The sequence below is a fragment of the Sciurus vulgaris genome (genome assembly GCF_902686455.1).
Source record: "Sciurus vulgaris genome assembly, chromosome: 1".
Lineage (NCBI taxonomy): Eukaryota > Metazoa > Chordata > Mammalia > Rodentia > Sciuridae > Sciurus > Sciurus vulgaris.
Window position 1 is genome coordinate 48,331,248 of NC_136461.1, and position 23,928 is coordinate 48,355,175.

General features: G+C 33.5%; 1 protein-coding gene across 2 annotated transcripts in view; it reads left to right on the forward strand.

Moving 5' to 3' along the window:
* The first annotated feature begins 2,092 nt into the window (after nucleotides 1-2,092).
* Nucleotides 2,093-23,928, forward strand: part of HOOK1 (hook microtubule tethering protein 1) — a 71,413-nt gene continuing 49,577 nt past the window's right edge. Inside the window, exons 1-8 of one of the 2 annotated variants that reach the window (XM_079103754.1) lie at nucleotides 2,093-2,633; nucleotides 3,317-3,459; nucleotides 8,531-8,616; nucleotides 15,995-16,067; nucleotides 17,955-18,005; nucleotides 18,878-19,010; nucleotides 21,645-21,712; nucleotides 22,781-22,843. In XM_079103754.1, coding sequence (XP_078959880.1) covers nucleotides 3,397-3,459; nucleotides 8,531-8,616; nucleotides 15,995-16,067; nucleotides 17,955-18,005; nucleotides 18,878-19,010; nucleotides 21,645-21,712; nucleotides 22,781-22,843 — 537 coding nt within the window. In that variant the 5' untranslated portion in view covers nucleotides 2,093-2,633; nucleotides 3,317-3,396. Of the gene's footprint in view, nucleotides 2,634-3,224; nucleotides 3,460-8,530; nucleotides 8,617-15,994; nucleotides 16,068-17,954; nucleotides 18,006-18,877; nucleotides 19,011-21,644; nucleotides 21,713-22,780; nucleotides 22,844-23,928 lie in introns of those variants that run through there. The other variant, XM_079103753.1, reaches the window with a different exon arrangement.

Here is a 23,928-nt window from a genome sequence, read left to right on the forward strand (position 1 = left end):
ATCTCATTCCAGTCAGAATGGTAATGATCAAGAATACAAACCACAATAAATGATGGTGAAGTTGTGGGGGAAAAAGGTACACTTGTACATAGTTGTTGGAACTATGCGCAACCACTCTAGAAAGCAGGAGGGAAATTTCTCAAAAAACTGGGATGGAACCACCATAGGACCCAGCTATCTCACTTCTTGGTATTTTCCCAAAAGATCTAAATTCAGCATATTACAGCAATACAGCCACCTCCACGTTTAGAGCAGCACAATTCACAAAAGCTAAGTTATGGAATCAACCCAGATGCCTGTCAATAGATGAATGGATTAGGAAATTGTTCTGTGTATATACAATAGAGTTCTACTCAGCCATAAAAAAGAATGAAATTATGGTATTTGCTGGTAAGTGGATGGAAATGGAGAGTATCATGCTAAGAGAAGTTAGTCAAACTCAAAATCTCAAATGTTTAATGTTGACTCTCATATGTGGAACCCAGAGTTAAATAAAGGAAAAGGGGAGGGAAGAATAGGATAACAAAAAGAACCAAACGAATAGAAATTAATGGATGGGGGAAAGAAAATCTAGTAGAGTAGAGGAAGGAGAAAAGGAGAGGTGAGGGAAGATGGAAGGGAAAGGTCGGGGATCATGAACTGAAATTGATTTCCATGCATGTATGAGTTTGTTGGGATCAATCCAACTACTAAGGATAACCATAAAGCTTATAAAACTAAAAGAAAGATTCTGCCAGTTTATAATCTCACAACTAGTTTTCAAAATTAGTTTTATTCCTAAAACTAATGCCAATTTAATAGTTGGAATTTTTTTTTTTTTTTTTTTTTTTTTTTTTAGTTAGTTGTTTCGTGGCTGTTACCAAGAGACTTGACAAGGACATTTAGAGGAAGAAAAGATTATTTGGGTTCATGTTTTCAGAGGTCTCACACAAGAGCTTTCTGGGGACACCTCACATCTAAACAATAACAGAAATGATAGCTCATACTGTATTTGGCATCTCTTCTAATGTCTTTTCCCTCTAAATTAATACAAGCTAATTACAGAAAAAATAAAAATATAAAAGATTACAGAAATAATTATATCCATATGTAAACATAATACAGTAGTATGATGAATATTCCTTTTGTCTTCTTGGTGGGCACATATTATAATTTTTAGTATATATAACCTTGAAGTTTCATGACTGATCCTTTATATCTAAAGTTTTATTTAATATTGTGAAAACTTTCCTGAGTTTTCAAAAATTATCTAAAGCATCACTTTCTTAGATATTAATCTATAATGTTATTAACCTTTCTTGTTTATTGATTGACTTGAGATCCATATTATTGTTCAAAGTCTTTGAATGCATTCTGATGATTTCAATTGAATTTATGACCAAAAGTGGAATTATGGCTTTAAAGTTTCTTCATAAATATTTAAAATTTATTTCTTAAAATGCTTGTTACAGTTGTGTGTGAAAATGTACTTAACTCTTCTCAACATTTTATTGTTTGTCTGTTTTTTTTCAGTGGTCTGTTTTTTCTAACTTTTAAATATTTGTTTGAAATATTTGTATTTCTCTGTTTTATAATGAATTCACTGATTGTCATTGTATATTTTTTTCAACAGATCTAATATCATGAAGAGAATTGGGCATCTTTCCCTGAGGATTTACTCTCGAGACATTTATATAGTACATGCAGAAGGATAATTTAATCGCCCTTTCTCAGTAGTTATTAAATTTTTTGAATATTTCAATAATCTGTGGGTCTCAGTTATAAAATATTCTTATATGTTCTAAATATTTATGGTGATAGTAACTCATACTTGAAAAGTTTAAAATTTGCAATTTATATTACCTTTATAATGTATGTTTAAATTTTAATTACAATGATTTTTAAAATGTGGAAGTTGGGGTCCACAGGAGCCAGTGTGAAAAAAGGGTCAAAATGAATACCATGTCTTCAATTCCTATATTTTGAAGTTCTCATTGTCATATTATCAATGCTCCCAATGTTCAGAATATAAAGTGATTTCAAACACATCAAAAAAGTTGTGAGATAATGTTAAGGGAATCAACAGCAAATGCATGGATGGTAATTTTAGAGTGAGCCTGATTTACATTTGGGGGCTTTTAATTGCAGTCATCTATCAGTTTTAAACTTTCAATGTCTATATATAAAAACGCAGCAATTTAAACAAGCCAGCTGCTTCTTAACGCAGAACATGAATTGATGAATTTATGAATGAGTGAAGTGATGAGAACCAACAGCAAGACTAAGAATATCTGGGCTTCTTTCAAAAACCTAAAGCAGTCTATCAGTACCTTGGAGAGCTTCCAATTTGCCACTACCCACCCTCAACATTCTCAGAAAAGTGATTTAATAGCCAAAGGAAAATGGGTACAGAGATATCTGACACGTTTTTTGAAAACTATTTCATTTTTCTACCTCAAAATGGTTTCCCCTTTTGTTCGGTTTAGAATGAAACTAACTACTCATGATCTGTGATAGTGATAACTTCAACTTAAGGTATTTTCTTCTGCTTAGGAAACACATCTCTTTGCCACGTCTGTGCATTAAAATGTCCCTTTCCAATGCGCTCCTAGGAGAAAATCAACTCATCTTTCCTCTGGAGGTTTTATTCAGGGGTAAGATCTACTCTGAAGACACTGTGGAAGCAGTGTGGATCTCCATAGGGATAGCCAAGAGAAGTGCTACCGAGAGGAAGGAGGCCGGAAGATGATTGAGCGTTGTTGGCGGACCCCAGGCGCTGTCCTTCCTTCCTTCTGCCACTTAGAGCTGAGAGAAGCTTCAGTATCGCTAATCCCCACCGCGCACGCGCGCTCGCCTTCCCTAAGAGCAACCTCCAGCACCCGCCCTCACTGCACCTGCCAGGTCACAAACCTCATCCTACCCACTCCCGCTCCCTTCTGGAGGCGCAGGCTTGTCTCACATTGATTGGTCGGAGCCCACGAGGGCACGTCCAATCAGCATCCCTTCCTGCTCAACCTATTCCCGCTCTTCCCGCCCCGCCCACCCCGCCCGCCCCGCCCGGGTACCTGCTTTCTTTGTGACTGGTGTGCGCCCAGGTCACTCAGTGCGGCTAGGCGAGGTGTGCTGGAGTGGGCAGGAGGGAGGGTAAGGGGGCGGGGCGGAGGGCGGGGCCCAGGTGTCGCGCTGCGCGGCCTGGACCTAGACGGGGGAGGGGGGCGAACGTGGGAACGAGGCGGGGGCGGTGAGGAGGGGGTCACGCCGGCGACGTCGGCAGCGTGAGGTTTCGCGCGTGAGCGGCGCGGGGCCTGGCTACCAAGCTTTCCTGGCCGGCGAGCAGGTCGTCGACGCCGGCTCCGGGAGGAGCCCGGGAGGAGGGAGGTTTCGGAGTCCGAGGCGTAGTCGACTTCGTCCCCGGCCATGGAGGAGGCGCAGCCGCTGCCGCAGCACGAGCTGCCGCTCTGCGACAGCCTCATGATCTGGGTGAGTGTAGGGGGCCGAGGGGCCTGGCTCTCCGCAGGTGAGTCTGAGGAGCACCGACCATCAGCCCGCGGACCGGTGCCCAGCGGTCAGCGCTGCTGGTCGCCTTTGACCTAGAGAGTGCCACCTGCGGGGCGCGGGGCTGGTGTGTGGGTGCGTTTGTTTGTGTCCAGGGGTGCAGGTAAAGGAACCTTTGAGGGTCTGGCCAGAGGGCACGATCTGGATGGATGGTGTTCCTGGCAGCTGTGACAGGAGGCTTGTCTGTGCCCTTACCGCTTCCCGCCGTGTTTTTGCTCCCTGCCTGAACTTTCTGGATTTCCTACTCTCCTCTCCCTTCTGCTTGGTAGCTTTCCTGTGGGGACCTTTGTGTCTTTTGGGAGCGAAGACCTCCAGAACCCAACCTCTACTCCTAACCACCCTGTCCTGATTATACACAGGTGGCCAGGTGAAGGCTCGCTCTTTCAGTTCCCGGGTTGGTGCTGCCTTAGAACTCCAGGGCGTCCAATTTTGTAGAAGCCACTTAAAAAAGATGTATCCATGTTATTTCCTGTGTGGAGAAAAAGCTGTTTTGGACCCCCTCTCCCCGCCACCCCGCGCCCCGCTCCATAGCATTCTTCTTTAAAGGAAAGGATTTGGCATTTCTGTGTATAATTTATCCGTGTTCATTTGTGCAGGCTTTGGAGAAGTAGGGTCTGTTTCCAGATTTTTCAGTATTCCAGTGAACAAATGATCTTACCACTTGGAGCTGCTTAGATATCAGAGAACTTGCATCCAGGTGTGGTTGTTGACCTACATTCGGCAAGGATGGTGTTTGATGGCCCACAAGGCGATGTTGATGATGCTCACCCCCAAACCGGCTGTTTAGTTGTGTGTAGGGGAACGTGTACAGAATGGAATGTAAACAGACTGGACCAGGAGGCCTTAATCTGTTGATGAGATTCCTTAGCCATCTCTTAATGTGTGTAATTCCAAAGAATTGAGACATCTGAAAGATTTCTGGAGGTGCATGAAATCTCTTGGAAATAACCGTAATTTAAAGCAGTTTTTACATGCTGGAAGTAAATAACTTTTGCTTTAAGTAGAATGCAAATATCTCGGGTTTCTGAATTAAAAGCTGTTAGTTAATTGTTAATGTGTATTTTCATTTAAAATAGGGGATTTAGATGCTATATTTAATTAACACTCATGAAATAAGAGAACATTACTTTTAATGGCCTGTTTTGTTAAAACAAGTGGCTAATTAAAGGGTGTATCCTAAACTGTTCTATTGTGTTCTAAACATCTTCTGACTGAAATAGTAAGCTTGGTCTTTATGATGTCATTGACTTCAATGTGAGGTGGTGAACTACACAATTTTCTTGAACTGTATTGTGATATTTTTAAAAAATGTTATGTGACTGTATACAGTCTTTTAATTTATTGACTTTTTACTTAGTATAAGGATCTGAGGAAGGCATATATCAACTTTAATTGGAGCAGTAGGCAAGCTGTGTATAATGACAAGGGAAGGCAAAATTCCTTAAAAATCTGAAAAATATAAACCAAACAAGGAATTGTAGATGGCACAGTGCCATCTAACAGTAATGTCTCCTTTGGCTGTGGATTGAAGAGAGGTAAAGGAAGATATACATTTGTCAAGATATCCCTACCCTCCTGAAGTGCTATTAAGTAATGTTATGTGTTGAGAAGAAGTATTAGGAAATACATGATAAAAGAAAAAAAGTATGATGGGACCAATTCATGAAGGTGAGAAGAGAGTTGGGAGTAACCATTCTTTTAGTACTAGGGTAGTGGAGCCAAAGTTGATAGAATCAGAGAAATCAAGAAAAGTTAGGCAAAGGGGTGCCTCTTTTGATAACTTTTGAAGTGTTGTATTTTATGATTTGGAACTCTTAAATTATTTCTTAGAAATGTACTGCTACTTAGCAGAAAATTCAAGGATGAAAAATAAATGTGGGCACCATTTGCATAATGGAAGGAGTGTGAGAGTTTGAAGAAATATTTGCATGAAGGTGACTTTGATTTTGCTCTTTGCTTCTGTGATGTTGGAAATTTACTTGGGCTTTACTTTCACCAATAATATTAGGGCATTTAGTGGTTCTCTTGATTCTTGCACACTTGTCAGGCAGATGAAGGAAAAAATAAAAATGTGTATGCAAATTAAGAAAATTACTAAAAATTACTGTTTATATGAAGATCTTAAAGCAATGTCTTGCAGAAATGAGGAATTAACAGAGGAAAATATGAAGATAGAGTTTAAGATTGAGCTTTTTCCTTGGCTATCAATTGTGAAAACTCCCTTAATTTCATTGATGTTTATATTAAAGCAGCTGAGGAACAACACTTCCACATTTCTTATTATTTACTTTATTTAAAAATATAAGACAGAGTAAGGTGCTTATTTGCATAAATGCTATGTTTTATGATGGGCACGAATGGAAGCCCAGTCTGTCCTTTATGGGTCACTCACTAAAGAGACTTTTGCTTCTTTCGCCCTCTGAAGAGTTGGGTTAAAAAGGATGCATTCTCTTTTGTCCCTACTCCACCTTCTGAGCTTTTAAACTCATTCACTGTTCTTCATTATAAAATCTTTGTTTAGCCAAATGAAATTATGTTCCCTGTTATCTCATTTACTTACTTTGCAGCTATTTTAAGAACTTCCAGGAGACACTCAGTGTCCAGAGCAGTAAGGCAGAGAAATTGATCTTAATCTGAACAGAGAGGGCAAGGAGGCAATTGCTTATTATATATATTTCATTCACATATGTCTTTATTATTTTGCCTAATATTCAGTATCTCTGAAATTGTCCTTTGAAAATCATGAATCATATCTATTTTGTAAAAAGTTAATGATGTGAGATTTAATTTATAATTAAAAATTAAATGAAAAATGGTGGAATGAGACAGACATCATTATCCTGTGTACATGTGTGATTACATGAATGGTATGAATCTACATCATATACAACCATAGAAATGAAATGATGTACCCTATTTTTGTACAATGAATCAAAATGCAGTCTATAAAAAAAGTTAAATGTGTAAAAAAATGTATAAAAAAAAAGTTAAATGTGTAAATAGGAAGGTTGAAAAATGGGAGCCATGGTTTATTTTCCTTTTAAAGATGTCATAAACCCTGGAGGTTATTTTCTTGGTAGATCTACTCAGTTGCAAAATTCTTCTTATTTTATATAGCAGATATTCCATGAAGTCATCCTGTTTTCTCAGTCTGCATTGCGCTCTTTCCTCTATGCCATTACTCTCCATTTTAACAACAGGATCCTTGCAGGAACCTATTAACTGATCTTGACCAGAGAATAAAGCTGCTTTGAGTTACTAAGATAGTTCTCCAAAATCTATAAAAGATGTCACTGTCTTCTTCACTACTCTTAGTTATTCTCCATCACCCAGAGAATGTTTTCAAAAATTGACATGCTAAGAATCACTTGAGAATTATATGATTTAATATGTCTGGAGATTCTGATAAATATTTTTCCTAGACCCCCATACTTTAAGAAACCCTAGCTCATATCTAAGTGCATTGACAGCTATGAGCTTATGTTTGTGCCAGCCACTATATGTTTGCTCTTTCATTTAATTCTACCAACCATCTAATGAGGTAGAAACTGTTCTATTTCCCATTACATAGATGATGCCACTAAGGATAAAATAAGTCCAAGTTTCTTGTCATGACCCTCTAGCATCCTGACTTCTGTTGTTTCTTTAACACTTTTTATTGTTGCCTCTTTCTGTCCTCCTTTGTACTACAAATATATGTTCCCCCAAAATACCATCGCTTTTCATGTGACTATGGTTTTATTATATTCCTACTTCCTGAAGCTTCCCACCCATGGCCCTTTCTTTACTTAGAAAATATTGTGCTCATTTCTTATGACCGTCCATCAGGAATCTTCTCTAAGAAGTCTTTCTAAATGCAAACCCTAATTAGATTAGTTGACTTCTGTTTTATTTCAAAACATTTTGTGTATACTGTAATCATAGACATTCCCTTATCTAAAAATGATTTGTATCTTTTTCTTTTCACCTTAATTCTTGACTGAAGCTACTTTAAGGGTATAAAACTGGTGGTTTTCTTTCGTAATGCCATCCTATACCACAGTGTCCCACATAGAAGCTCAGTAAAGTGTCTCTGTGTACTTTGAAAGTAGCTGTGGCTATCTTTTGTCTGCTTATGTCATTGTTTTAGATAGAGCCAGATTTGTAGAACCTCAGAATACATAGAACCTCAATAGGCAAATTATGGTGGGAGAGAATTCTATTGGGTGATGGTAGTTAAATGGTAAACTTAGGAATTAAAAGTGAATAGTGAAGAAGATAAATATGTGTGGGAAAAAAGAATCATAATATGTTTAACATTAGATTTCTAGAAAGCATATTATTTATCTTTGCTTTGTTATAATTTGCTTTATGAATATTTTTCTATCTTCTATTTGCTTTTGTGAAAAAATGCCATCATTCTACTTCCCCTTTTTAAGTGTGTATTAATGTTTAATATATAGAGTTTTGAAAAGTTAGTCATACCTAAAACAAAACTGAATAAAAAAACTTGTCATTGATGGATGGGCCCTTGATGCCTCATGTCATAATGCTAATTGTTGATCGTAAGCAGAAGTCCTATTTTATTTCAGAGTTTATAAATAAGCTCCAAGTAGTTTTAGGCTTGACATTTCTAGCCTGTGTTTTCCTATCAAATGATATGAGAGAAGTTTTTAACTCATGTTGGATTATCTTAAAGTCTTTTTCCTGATATTCTTCTAAAAATAGATAAAAGACTAGAGTTGTACAACTGGCTTTGTATTATTCAGAAGCTTTGAATTACTTTATGCATGGCATCAATGTATGCTTTACTATGTTAGGCATGGTTTTATGAAATGTTAGGTGTTTTTATTTATAAAAAGGTTATATACCCATGGAAACCTATTAGTAGCTTCATTTGATTGTCAGGGTCCATATTTAAATAAAAAGACAATTTTTAGCTGTTTTCTGTTTATTCTATAACGCTGTCCTATAGGGATAATGAAGCAATATTGTCATTTGCTTTTTGTCATTTTAGCTGCAGACATTCAAGACTGCCTCACCTTGTCAAGATGTCAAACAGCTGACTAATGGAGTTGCCATGGCACAAGTTCTTCATCAAATGTGAGTAGTGATCAAACTCAGCCTGAAAAGAATTGGAAACCCAATACTGAGGGAAAAACACTTTAGACTTTTCTAAAGATTATTGAAATTTTATCCTGTTTGATGATGTATTCAGACCTATGGTACCAAGAAATTTTTACAACCAGGGAACACTTTACCAGATTACTTCTTGCTTGTTCCTGGAGATACATCTTAATTAATAAATGATCAGCATTCGTATTCATTCAAGAGATTTTATTTTAACCTTGTTCTGCACATGTTTACAAATTAATAACTATAAAAAGACTAAACTAATGATATATTTGCTTATGATGTTTCTTAAACTTGTAATATTAAAATTTTAAGATTTCATATATAGAAATTAATATAGAGATTACTGAAGCATAAAATACTAGATTTAGAAAAAATTAATTAAAATCTATTTATAAACACTGAGTAGTAATTTCTGAGTTTATCAATAGTGAAATAATATATGAGTGAAATCTGAACTCACAGATTTGGGGCAACCTCAACTAATAAAGTGATTCTGTGTGGACTAGATCCATTTATATAATTATATCAAAATTTCCTAATATTTGCCAAACATAAAGATTAGGGTTTTAGTGTATAGTATGAACTCTGTACCCTTAGTAGGACAAACAGGATCCAGTCTGTGCTCATAATTTATTAACTGATGAACATGATGACTTTATATTAGCTTACTGGGAGACCAGAATTCCATCTCTACTATTGTTCTATAGTCAGAAATTGTTTATTTAATGATTACCATCATCTTGTAATGGTTTTCTGTAATTCACATCAGTGTGTTTGCAAAAACTCTGTACCATTCTTAGAAAAGCAACTTAAAATGATAGTAGAGAGAAACAGATATTATTACCTCATGTACATGTATGACTATATGACTGATGTGATCCTGCAATATATATAATCAAAAAAATGAGAGATTACACTCTATTTATGTATGATCCATCAAAATGTGTGAATGCATTCTCTTGTCATGTACAACTAATTGGAACAAACAAAACTTTTTCTTAAAACAACTTAAATGATATTAAAATCCTAGTTATTTGGAATCTTCAGAATAATCTAATGTGAACAGACAGATCTTAGAGTTAACCCAAAATAAACATTAAAAGACATATACTTAACTTGTTTGGCAATGGAAAGAGAAGCAGTCATTATAAAATATGTCTTACATCTCCTGCTTTCTAAAAAGTGTTTCTTAAATATTTATATCCTGATCAATTTTAAAATTATTTAATTGGTGAGTCAACATTCTGAACATAGTCCTTTCTTGATGATTTTGAAAAGTCATCATTGCTTTTTGTTTATAGAATATACGCCTTGATTCCTCTTTGTGATATATTGTGGTTGGTATGAATGTAAGACTGATAAGTGTTTACTCATTTCCACAGTGTCATCCAAAGATGTCATTTCCGTATGTACTGGTAGCTTTAGTAGCTTTATGCTATAAAATAATAGAAGAGACCTGTTTTTATCATGATTTGATGTATCTGACTCTTTGACCTCCTGTCCTCTGTAGTATTGTACCTAATATTTAGAGTAACATCAGGTAAATAAAATTTAAGTTGTATCTTTGGTCAACAATTAATTTTTTTTCCCACAATCTGTTGGGTTTTGCTGTTACTGCCAATATGCTCTCCACTTTTTCTTTTCTTGTTCTCTCTCTTTTACTGTCCTCTAATAGCTTTCTGCAGGAAGAATAGTCAGCCAATCATAAAGCTTTCTTTATTTATTTAACAGATGACCAGTGGATACACTTGAGTCTCAATGTCTTTTGTTTTTTTGCTTCATTTACCTGTTTTTATGTGTTACATGTCTAAGCCATCATATCATTCAGGGGCCATTTTATGCCCCTTTCCAATTTTGGAACTTTTCAGAAGTCTGAATCCTGGGTAGTGAGACTTAAAGCATACGTTTTCCCTTGGTCGAATCACAGTATCACACATCCCTGTTAAAAGAGCTAATTTCATCCTGTTTGAACATTGGGAAGCACTTTATATTTTACAATTTGTAACAAATGTTATTGGTGACTCACATCAAATCACATAAAAGTTGTTACTGAAAGTGAGAAGAGAAATTCTCTAATGCTTTTTAAAGAGGTAGCAGAATTACAGATAATTATTTATCTTATGCTTTAGGCACAGATACTATTATTAGATGTGCTTCTAAATAACGAACTCTTGAAAAGTGGTGTCCAGGCTATTAAGATTTAGTCATGGAGTTGTTACTAGGGTTCTACAGTTTCTTAATTATTATCTTGCATTTGAATATATAGTAAGTACCTCTCTTTTAAAAAAATGGATGTAGAAGCTTCTGTTATTTAAAAAACACATGAGGAAAAACTAACTACAGTGGTATTAGTTTCTTTTTTTTTCTTTCTTTTTTTTTAAATTTTAATTAAAAATCATAAATTTACATAGGGCAATGTTGTTTGATTCATTCTGTTATTTTTTTTCCCTTCCCCCTCCCCTCCCACCCCTCTTTTCTCTCTATACATTCCTTTCTTCCTCCATTCTTACTACCCTCCTTATCCCTAACCCTAAACCTAACCCTAACCCTAACACTAACCCCTACTACCCCCCCCTTATATGTCCTCATCCGTTTATCAGCGAGATCATTCGTCCTTTAGTTTTTTGAGATTGGCTTATCTCACTTAGCATGATATCCACCAGTTTCATCCATTTGCCTGCAAATGCCATAATTTTGTCATTCCTCATGGCGGAGTAATATTCCATTGTATATACATGCCATAGTTTCTTTATCCATTCATCAACTGAAGGGCATCTGGGTTGGTTCCACAATCTGGCTACAGTGAATTGAGCAGCTATGAACATTGATGTGGCTGTATCTCTGTAGTATGCTGATTTTAAGTCCTTTGGGTATAGGCCAAGGAGTGGGATAGCAGGGTCAAATGGTGGTTCCATTCCAAGCTTTCTGAGGAATCTCCATACTGCTTTCCAGAGTGGCTGCACTAGTTTGCAACCCCACCAGCAATGTATGAGTGTACCTTTTTCCCCACATCGTCGCCAACACCTGTTGTTGCTTATGTTCTTGATAATTGCCATTCTAATTGGGGTGAGATGAGATCTTAGGGTAGTTTTGATTTGCATTTCTCTTATTACTAGACATGTTGAACATTTTTTCATATGTTTGTTGATTACTTGTACATCATCTTCTGTGAAGTGTCTGTTCATTTCCTTAGCCCATTTGTTGATTGGATTATTTGTATTCTTGGTGTAGAGTTTTTTGAGTTCTTTATAGATTCAGGATATTAGCGCTCTATCTGAAGTATGGCAAAGATATTCTCCCACTCTGTAGGCTCTTTCTTCACATTACTGATAGTTTCCTTTGCTGAGAGAAAGCTTTTTAGTTTGAATCTATCCCAGTTGTTGATTCTTGCTTTTATTTCTTGGGCTAGGGAGTCCTGTTAAGGAAGTCTGCTCCTAAGCCAACAAGTTGAAGGTTTGGACCTACTTTTTCTTCTATAAGATGCAGGGTGTCTGGTCTGATTCCGAGGTCCTTGATCCATTGTGAGTTGAGTTTGTGCAGGGTGAGAGATAGGGGTTTAATTTCATTCTGTTGCATATGGTTTTCCTGTTTTCCCAGCACCATTTGTTGAAGAGGCTATCTTTTCTCCTTTGCATATTTTTGGCACCTTTGTCTAGTATGAGAAAATTGTATTTATTTGGGTTTGTGTCCATGTCCTCTATTCTGTACCATTGATCTACCTGTCTGTTTTGGTACCAATACCATGCCGTTTTTGTTACTATTGCTTCGTAGTAGAGTTGAAGATCTGGTATTGCGATACCCCCTGCTTCGCTCTTTCTACTGAGGATTGCTTTAGCTATTCTGGGTTTCTTATTCTTCCAGATGAATTTCATAATTGCTTGCTCTATTTCTGTAAGGTACATCATTGGGATTTTAATTGGTATTAGTTTCTTAGAGCTGCCTAACAAAGTACCAGTGTCTTAAAACAACAAAAATGAATTCTCCCATAGTTCTGGAAGCTTACAGCAGGACTAAATCAAAATATTGGCTGGGCCTTACTCCCTGCAAAACTTCCTGCGGAAGATTTTTCCTTCCAGTCCAGCTTCTGGTAGTCTCAGGCATTCCTTGGTTGGTGACAGCATAAATTCAACCTCTGCTCTATCCTCACATAGCCATCTTCCCACTGTGCCTGCATTTGTGTCTCTTCTCTTATAAGGGCAATGGTCATATTGGTTTAGGACCCATCCTAATTCATCATAACTTCAATTACCTTGATTATATCTTTGAAGATGCTATGTCCATATAAGGTCATGTTCATAGGTATAAGAGGTTAGAATTGAAACATATCTTTTTTGGGGGAACATGGTTCTATTTATAAGAAGTGTAAAGAATGCATGCCACTTCCCCAAAAGAAAGCCTTAGCTTTTTACTTACAGAACCAGATAACCTCTCTGCTTGTTTTTATTGTCTTTGGATGTTTTTTGCAAGAGAGAGAAGAGTGAAAAAGAACTTAGAATATTCAGAGACCTTAAGCAGCGTGCATTTATTTGTTCATTCAGAAGATATTTGAGCATTTAAAATGATAGAATATGATAACCAAATCTTAGTATTTACTAAATACATCATTATATACCCCATTAGATAGGTTATTTCATTAAATTTTTAATACTCTATGGGGTGGATATTATTTTTATCCTCAATTTATACATGACAACAGAAGTGTAGAGAAATTTCATTGAACTTGGAAAGTCATATAATGAGAAAATTGCAAACTTAGGATTTGTATTAGTTTGGTTGGACTCCAAAGCCATTGCTCTTACTTTAATACTTGAAATCTAGTATCTTGAAGCCCTTCTAATAGGTTTTTAATTTGGGATAGTAACAAAATGAAAGTCCACATGTGCATGTCCAAAATACTGATCACATTTTGATGTGTTGTTAATCACAGAAGGTTTTTTGATTATTGAAGCAAAATAGTCTTGGGGTATTCATGAAACAGACACAGATATTATTTATAGTAACCAGTAGGTACTAATTATTATCTGAATTTAGTTAATGAAGTTGTTGAAGATGAATATCATGATTTTTAACCTTAGTTTTATTAGAAAATAATTAATTACATTTTACTTAATTAGTCCTTCATCCCCTTTCTTATTTGGTGTTCCTTGAGTCGCATTTTAGTTCTAAGAAATCTAAGAAAAGGAGTTCATTGTTGGGGGACCAGAGGTATATAGATTTGGTAATGCAAAAAAAGAAAAGAAAAGAAAGAAAAGTTATATCAGTTACATCCACAGATTTCTGAGGTTGAATATCAAGTGTAATAGTGTCTAATGGTTTGAGATGGGTTGAATTTGCTTATAAGAAAGAAACCAGATTTATTCTTATGGAGAAATTTGAAAGTATTTCAGAGATAGAGTTGAGTTGGAATGGAAAGAATAAGGAAACATGTAAATCGAAGATTATTTTAAAAAATCTAGATAACAAGAATAGATTAATCTCTAGGTTCATTTTCTAAAGTTACAGCATAGAATCATATACTTAGATATCTTTTGACTGTGTATGTGTGTGTGTGTGAGAGAGAGAGAGTTAAAAAAGATTTATAGTCAGAGTACTGCAGAGAAGTAGAAGCAATAAGGTAGATGTTGGTGTGCGTGTGCATGTGCATGTGTAAACACAGATATTTATTTTAAGGGATTGGCTCATGTTGTTGCAAAGATTTGAATGTCCAAAATCTGTGGGGTAAGCCAGCAGGCTGGAAACCTGAAGAGCTACCAGGATCATAGGTAGTCTGCTGGCAGAATTTGCTCTTTCTTGCAATGGAGGTCAGTGTTTCTGGAGGCCTTCAACTAATTGGATGAGGACCACTCACATTATGGAGGGTAATGTGCTTTACTCAGTCTACTGATTTAGATGTTTAATGTTATCTGAAAAATAACATCACATCATCATCTAGATGTGATTAACCAAATATCTGGATATAGTGGTCTAGCCAAGTTAACATAAAATTGTTCATTACAGCTGACCTTTCTCTTTTGTGTAGGACTTTTTATTACTCGGTCTAATATAAAAAGAAAGTAATTTTACTTTGATTTATTAAATTAATTCAGTCATTTCAGATAAATACCTAGTTAGCAGTTTGTCATTTTTACATTTATCTAAGTTGTTTTGGTTATTATAGTCTTAGCATCTGGAAAAAGTTGAGTAAAATTAACATAAATTTACTGAAAAGAAAATAGTTACAAATTCCAAAAAAATTAATTGGAAATGGTGGTACCATTTTTTTGTTTACTGTATGAGAGTGGTATGTTCTCCATTGGAACACTTGAAGCAGAATGATTTCAGAAAGATTAAGCAATGGGTTATAGTTTCAGTTTTGCATATTTAAATTTAAGACATAGCCTTGGAAAAGAACCTCTTTTTTCCTTCATATTATAGTTGACATTTCCATCAGGTAAAAATTTAGATAAGACTTTAAGATCTCTTCAACACTAACAATCTGTGATATTGTAGCTTAACTCTTAGAGCCTTTATCTGATTCTTCCCCGAGTGTAGTTATCTGTGTTCTTTATTTTCTTCCATTAATAGCTGTTATTTCTGAGTCAAAATAGTTAATTATTCATTTTCATATTAATTTCCCTCATTTCCTTCCTCAGTGGAAGGATCCAAATATTTGTTTAGAATGTAATCTGTTAATATAATTACATATTGTTCACTATGTATAGTCAAATGTTTTCTTCAAAACTTTATTAAATATATATAGTTTTTGCATAGCAAATATTTGTCTTTACCTTCAATATAAATATGTAACTTTTCTTCTAATTAAAGCTAAGTTTGTAGATTCCTCAGTTAAGTTCATTTTACTCCTTTCTACTCAACTAGATTCATTTTGTGCTTCACAATGTACTAGTTACTTATGGCAAATTACTTTCCCTCTCTCATCCTCAATGCCTTGAATAGGAAGACTGAGAATAATAATATATATCCTTCTCCAAGTTACTATGATGTTTGAGTGAAATAACATGGAAAACTGTCAAACACAGTGCTTAATACATAGTAGATACTCATTAAAATGTTGGTTTTCATTCCCTTCAGGAGTGGTACTTTAGACCTTCGTATTAGCAGGCCCAAGAATTAAATTTTTAGTAGTAAATGTTTGTTAAATTTAAGGTGTTAATGACTTAAGTAATTTAATATGAGAAGTTCCAAAATGAAATTCTTAAGAATCACAGAAAATTTGGTGGGTTCATTTAAACCTTTACTATTTTCAGGAGGATAAACTAAGCTATAAAGTAACTTTGTTGATCAGTTTGGTATGTTTTATGTAATAAACACATTTTAACCTTTAGCCTTTATATTTTTGTTTTAGTGATATAGCTTGGTTCAATGAATCTTGGTTAAGCAGAATTAAAGAGGATGTTGGGGACAACTGGAGAATAAAGGTATGAAGAATGACTGGGAGTATCTCTTCTTCCAAACAGTAGTCCAAAATTAGCAATAAACTTGACTAGATCCTTTTTAAAAAAATTAATTTGTGAGTACATTTTACTGTTTACTATGACTTTCAAACACGTGTATGCTCTCATCTAACTACTGTCATATTTAAATATAGAGCATTTCTATTAAACAAAAATATGCACTTAGATTCCTTCCCAGTTAATCGTCTCCTCTCTACCCTGTGTCTGGTCCCAGATGGCCATAGATCTACTCTCTGCTTTGTGTAACTATAGATTTCATTTCTAGAATTCCAAATAAATGTAACAATAGACTGTGTTCTATTTGTGGTTAGTTTCTTTCACTCATTATGTTTTTGAGTCTCATTCCCTCATTCATATTGCCTACATTAGTACCTTTTTTTTTTTTTTTGGTGTGTATACTGTTTCAATACTTTGATATTACCACAATTTAACTCTTTACCTGTTGATGGATGTTTGAATTATTTGTGCTTTTAGCTGTTAAGATTATAATTGCAATGAATATTCACATGTGAGTTTTTGCTTAACAAATATTTTAATTTTCTTTGGGAAAATTCTTGAGTGGAATTGCTAAATTGTGTAAGTATGTGTTTAATCTTAGGAGAAACTGTAAAACTGATTTTCTATTTTTAAAATCTTTTCTCTTTTCTCAGTTCTATGTCTTGTAAGTTAAATGTTTGTTTCATATAAATTGTTTCATTTGGTTGGCATATAATTGTTCTAAACAAGTGGGCATGGTAGCATGCCTGTAATCCCAGCAAGTTGGGAGTAGAGACAGGAGAATAGTAAGCTCAAGACCAGCCTCAGCAACTTACTGATGCACTGTCCTCAAAATGAAAAATTAAAAGGATTGGGGATGTGCACAGTGGTTATTCCCTACCCCCCCAAAAAAATTGTTCTTAGCAGAATTATTATGCTAATAGTATGCTAATGACCCATGATCTTTAAGTGATGCATCATCTTTCTTTCCTAAAATTAGTAAATTTGGAAATTTGTTCCTTAATGTCTGGCTTATTGTTTTTCAGTTTTATTTTTTAAATACTATTTTCTATTTAATTCATTTACTATTTGGATCTTTCTTATTTCCTTTCTTCTGCTTACATATGTTCTTCTTTTTCTTGCTTTGTAAAGTGGAAGTTTAAATAATAAATTTTAGTCTCCTTTCTCCCCCAATATTAAACATTGCTTTAGCCACATCTTATGCATTTTAATGTACTGTGTTCTGATTTTCATTCAGTCTGAAATATTTGGTAATTTCCTCTTTTGATTTCTCTTTTAAACCTATGGTAAATTAGAAGTAGGTAATTCAAATTCTAAATACTTTTATTTTATTGATTGAGTTTTAATTTACTCCCATTTCTTTCTGGAAACATACCTGCATTAATACGAGAAATACTTTATATTTACTGGGACTTATATTATGAACCTAACTATTCATAAGTGTTCCATATGCACTTGAAAGGAACGTGTGGTTCTTGAAGTTGTTCCACAAATGTGGAGTATATCAAAGTTATTGATACTTTTGTGCATCTTTTATGTCTTCATTAATTTTTCTGTTTAAATTATTCTAATCAGTTACATAGGGAGGAGTCCTTAAATCTCTACAGTTGATTATGATTTTGTCCATTTTTAAAAAATTCTGTTAATTTTTATATTATACATTTTGGAATTTCTATTAATTAGTTTTATTGCATGTTGTATTTTCAAAACTCTTGGTAAAGAACTGTACTGCAGTGTTTTGGGTATTTTTATCAGGGGAAAGTTTTATTGTCTTTCACCTTGGTAGAGATTTTCTTTCATATTAATATGAAAAAGGTTTATTTCATATTCTTTTTTGTTTTTTTATCACTTTAGGCTAGTAACTTAAAGAAGGTACTTCAAGGAATTATGAGTTATTACCATGAGGTATGCAAAAGATATGCCTTCAAATACAAGATGCTATGTGATAATTAATGGACATTGAGGAACGATTTGACTTTTTATTCATAATATTTGATTTCAGTGTAATTCACAATCAAAATATATTATTGCCATTTTTAGAGAACTCTTAAGTTTTGTGGAATTACTTGGTTTAAAGTTTAAATATATTTTGTATTTGCAAAAAAAGTTTATATGTTGATGCTCTAAGTTATTTTTTCAAATAGAATTTATTGCTTAATGATTAACAGTTTTGAATTAATTTTGCCATTAAAGAATTTTGTTTCTATGTGTTAATAGTGTCACACAATTAAACTTATATTTCTTTCCAAAAAATTTTAATGCCCTTTGGATCTTTCAATTTATCAAATACCTAAAAGTCATTTTGAATCCTTTTCCAATTCAAAAAACATTTTAATAAACTTAACAAAAATGAGGATAGGAAAAACTAATCCATTAGACTTGTTGTTCATTTGAAAAAAGTGTAATGATTTATATTGTGATTTTACAAATATCCTTTGGCTTAACATCAACCTGTTTATTATTTAATGGAAAGCCATAAGCTTTGTCCTAGTAGACCAGAACAAGTGCTTTTTAAAGTAAACAAATCCCTCTCTCTCTGAAAATGAGATCAAATCAGAAGCACATATCATTGCTTGTGGTTGATTACACAAAATATTGAGATTGTCTTAACATTGCCAACTGGTTTTAATAAATAATTATTGATTTTTCATTTCTTAGTTTATCTGAATTGCTTCATAAACCTAATTATAATTAATTTTCCTTTTAATAATTAAATGTAGTAAAGTATTTGTAGCCCACAAAAACGAGTGATATAGTTTATTATTTTGATTCTACAGTTTTTGGGGCAGCAGATTTCTGAAGAACTTATCCCTGATTTAAACCAAATAACTGAATGTTCGAATTCTGTGGAGCTTGGGAGGTTGCTACAGCTTATTTTAGGTTGTGCCGTCAACTGTGAAAAGAAGCAAGGTAAGTAAAGTTCAATCAACTGAGGATTTCACTTTTTGAAACTACCTTTTTTGCCAGTATTTGCAAGGTAGCATTTAGCCTCAATGTTTCATTTTGGTTGAAAGCACCCTGAAATGTAAAATTGGGGATCTGAGTTCAACCCCTTCTCTGCCATTGAAAAGCTGCATATCTTACGTATCCTATTTGTACGTGGATTCTCATATTCAGTGGCTAAATTGAATGTGTCTTAGCATAAGATGGTTTAATTATCTAGGGCTTGATTTAATTAATTCAATTCTTAGGATTTAAGCAGATATTCAATGAATTATACTTATTCATCTGATAGATTATATTGCATGTAAGAACCTTAGGTTAATAGATTTTCATAAATAAATATTCATTAAATTATAATTATATTCAAGCTTCTTCAGATAATGTTCTTCTTTTTGTAGAATAGCTGTCCAATATATCTTGATCAGCAGTCTAATGATATAATGGAATTGGTGTGTAATATTTGTGTATCCAAACGTAGTGATCCATATCTACTGAGTATCAAAGTATCATTTTTGGTTACATGAAATGAATAAATTGATGAACTAGACCCAAATCTCCTTCCCTGTGTTGGCCTGGGTGATGAGTTTTGATGCTGATTTTCTTTTTCATGATTTATCCAACTTGGTCTTAGTATGCCACCTTTATTAAAGAATTTGGTTGCCATATTTTGAAAAAATACTTCAATGCAAGATCTTAGAAACCACATTCAACGTCATATAACTGATGAAGCAAGGATACAACACAGTAAATTCAATAAGAACAAACTCAGAAAGGACAAAGAAAAACATGAAATCAATGATAGTTTATCAATTAAAAAAAGATAGGGATTAGATATCAGAAAACTCCTATTAATACATCTCTTCATATTACTCTTTATCATTAAAGTCCTTTTTTTTATAGGGCAAGTCAGCACTTATTTATAGACTTTTATTCCTCACAGAGAATGACAAATAACTTTTATTGGATATTTTCATAAAAATGAGGAATATTTGTTAATGGAAGTTTAAAACTTCCCAGAATATTTAATCACAATTTGACAAGTATTAATTCATGTATAACTCTGGTAGCTTTCTATTACAATTATGATATATTCTATTTTTTCTTTGATTAATGCTATTTCTATTTTAATTTAAGATTATATCTTGTTTTTGTTTAATTAATATTACCAAGTTTTTCAGTTATACTAGTCATTTTTAGAGAACTAACATTTGACTTTGATTCTATTTTGTATTGTTTGATTTATTTCATTTTCTTGTGAATTAAAGAGATGCTTTTATTCTAAGCAGTAATATTGACACTTTAAGCTGTAATTTTTCCTAAAATGATGATTTTGTTGCATCCTGCAAATTTAAATAAAATATGTAGACTGTTTATAATTTAGTTCTAAGTACCACTGAGCAGTTTTGTCTTCATATTTTTAAAAGGAAATTCAATTTCTGGAAATACAAATGAAAGTTTAATAGGTAGTAAATATAAAGAAGTAGTTTCACTTTTATTATTAAAAAATCAGAATTATCTAAGTATCTAATTGAATTTACTTTTGAAAATATATGTTTCAGTTTTCAATTTTTAAGTGTGTGCAAATGAATGGAAAAAACTATTAACCATGTAACTTAAATTTAAAAACAAAGTACATCTAGGATATGAAACATCTTCCACACTTGTACTTTGCCATGAGAAATTTTCAAAATGATTCCAAGGTGCTACAACAATCCTAGTCTTAAAATAATGTACTGGTTTGATTAACAATTCCCCTCTTGATAGGAAAGGAGATTATTTTTATGAAGATTTCAGCAGACGTTATCCAGATTATCCACTTAAATCATTCCATGTTCTGTTCATCTTCTGGTTAATTATTTTTCTCCCCCTTAGCCCTTAGTGATCTGGTGTATACCAGAACCTGTCAGACTCTTTGTCCAAATCTGGGCTTTACAAATGAAAAGAAGATTTAGAGAACTTTAGAAGTTTTCCAGAAGAATCATTAAAACAAAGTATTAGAAAATAATAAGGCTTTAACATTTTAGGGTAGTTGTTTTAACTGGAGAACATACATTTGAAGTGAATTTAAATCTGCAAATATGTTAAAGACTCTTTCTAAGGTTCTTCATTTCTTGTAAAGACAGCTTACCTTGAGGATATTGCATGTGTATTTGTAGGAAGGTGAAAGGATCTCTTTGTGGTGAGACTGAGTGGATTCTGAGCAGGTGTTTACAGAAGGCTGTGTAACTCATATCGAAAGCCTTCCTGGAGTGAACTATATATGTGATAAATGAAACTTTCTGGGCCTATTAGTTTCTTTCTTGTAAGAAAATTCGAGAATTTCTTTTATGGGAAAAGAAGAAGACATTTAAAAATATTGATATTTTTTATTTTGCTTATTTGTTTTCTATAAAAGTATTAGAAAATAATATCAAAATTTTGGAGCAGTCATTTTAGCTAGACAATTCATAGTATTTATATGTTCAAATATGTTAGTGGACAAATAGTATATTTGCATAAAAGACTTGATGGTAAATGAATTTTCATATTCCAGTTATTGAATTGTTAAGTACTATGGTCAAAGAGTAGATTTTTTTCAGATTGAATTTTTTTAAATCATAGAACATATTAAAAATATAATGACACTTGAAGAGTCCGTTCAACATGTGGTCATGACCGCTATTCAAGAGGTAAGTTATATCATATTCATGTAAGTATGAAAATCTTGAACCATGTTATATAAAAGTTATAAATTTTGTGGTATAGTTTTTCTTTCATAAACTTACCCTTTGCCAATGGGTTTACTTAGTGTTCTTAGTTTTTCTCCCAAAATATTGTAAAAAACCTTCAGCCCAATTTTAGTACCTCTTATTCTAAAAACTGATTGATAAATTGATGTTGTCAAGGTCTAAAAAATAACTCTAACTAATCAAGGAAAACAGGAGAAGCAACCTTTGTGCAAATGGAAATTTTAATCACGTTCTTTTTTACTTTCCTGATATTGTAGTTAACGTGTACTATCTGTACTTCGAGAATATTAGATTCATGAGCAAATGTGGTAATATTTAGGTTTTGGAGCCCAGTAGCCTGGATTTAAGTGATTCTGATCATCTCAGGAGAGTCAGAAAAATTCAGGATTCATGGGTCCAGTGTTTGTTCTTTATCAGGCTAAAAAGCATAGATAAGGTAGAGTGCAAAGGAGATGAGAGAAAATAGAGGAAACACATTTTGGAAGGGGCTTAATCTAGAGGCAGACATCATTCAGGCCTTCAGTAGTCTGCATATAGTTGGATTTTGCATAAATAAGTTTGCCCTGCATGTGCAAAAAATGATACTTTTAGAGGACCCTTTTTTACTTTTAAAATGACTCCTCAAATTAGGAATTTTGATATATTACTCATTTAAAGGCTGTATTTTAAAACTGTTATTTTATGCTTTATAAAGATTTTTAAAAGTTATTGATCAGTTAATGTGTTCAGTTTTATTCAGCAATTTTAAAACTAATTTTTCATGACACAAATATTTCAAATATGTCTACATATTTCAAGCACAATTTGTTCTTAATATCCTCACTAATATTCTTGAACATTGTTATTTAGGTTAGCCCTCTAATAAAATTTTTATTTGGATAGTGTTCTAAGAATCAGCAAATTAAGGAAAGTAAAAGCTAAATATGAATCATTTTACTTTCCATTTTAGATAAATATATTTTTCCTTAATCAACATTATTATATTTATATTTTATTTTAATTTCATAGTTGATGAGTAAAGAAATAGTGAGCTGTCCTACAAATGATGCTGTTGGAGAATTAGAACAACAGGTGAGTATTTCAGTATGTAAGGAAAATGTTCAGTGATACGAGTTCTTTGCCAATTATTTCCATAAGATTTATGTAGGAAAGCATCTACTAAAATATTTTTTCCATGGAAAATAATTTATTTAGCTTTAAGATCCATATTGAATATTATACATTCCTTCATGAATGTGAGTAGTGGTGGTCTCTAGGTTTTTTTTATGATTATTTTATAAGAGTTGAGTGGTATTCAGTATTCCTCCTGACATTTGTAATGCACTTTTGGCTCATGCTAGATTGTTGTACAATTAAATAGTAATAGACAGTCTGAAAAAATTGAAGAATGCTAAGCAAAATAAGCCAATCTCACAAAACCAAAGGCCAAATGTTTTCTCTGCTATGTGGATGCTGATCCATAATGGGGTTGGGAGAGAGGAATGAATGGAGGAACTTTGAATTGGGCAGAGGAGAGTGAAGGGAAGAAGGGAGGTAGGGGAGTGGGAAAGATGGTGGAATAAGGTTGACATCATTATCCTAGGTACTTGTATGATACCATGAATGATAGGACTCTACATGATGTACAACCAGAGAAATGAATAGTTGTACTCCATTCCTGTACAATGAATCAAAATGCATTCTGCTGTCATGTATAACTAATTAGAACAAATAAAATTTTAAAAAATTGTCCTAAGTTTTAATCATAGTTTGAATAATAAAGTAGTATAATTTTTGTCTTTCTTTCTATTCACTTTCCCGATATTGAAGAAATAACTTGAAGATTATAGGTTCTGTTATAGGACAGTATACCCATGTGTAACACAATCTGGGTTTTAGGGGATAGGATAAAAGAAGAGGCAAATACATCTTTAGTCATTTATTTTTATGGATCTTTTTTCTCATGGCATTACTAGTCATCTCAAGATACATTTCAAGTTTAATTATTTGATAAAATTTTTATTTAAATGTGAATATACTTTGTTCTTTCTGTGACATAATTAAAAAAATACCTCCTCAAAATTTCAAAATATTTCCCAAGAATTAACACAAAATTTTATTCCTGTGGGACCTCAACCTTAAATGTTGATGTGACTTTGTAAATATTACTTACATGG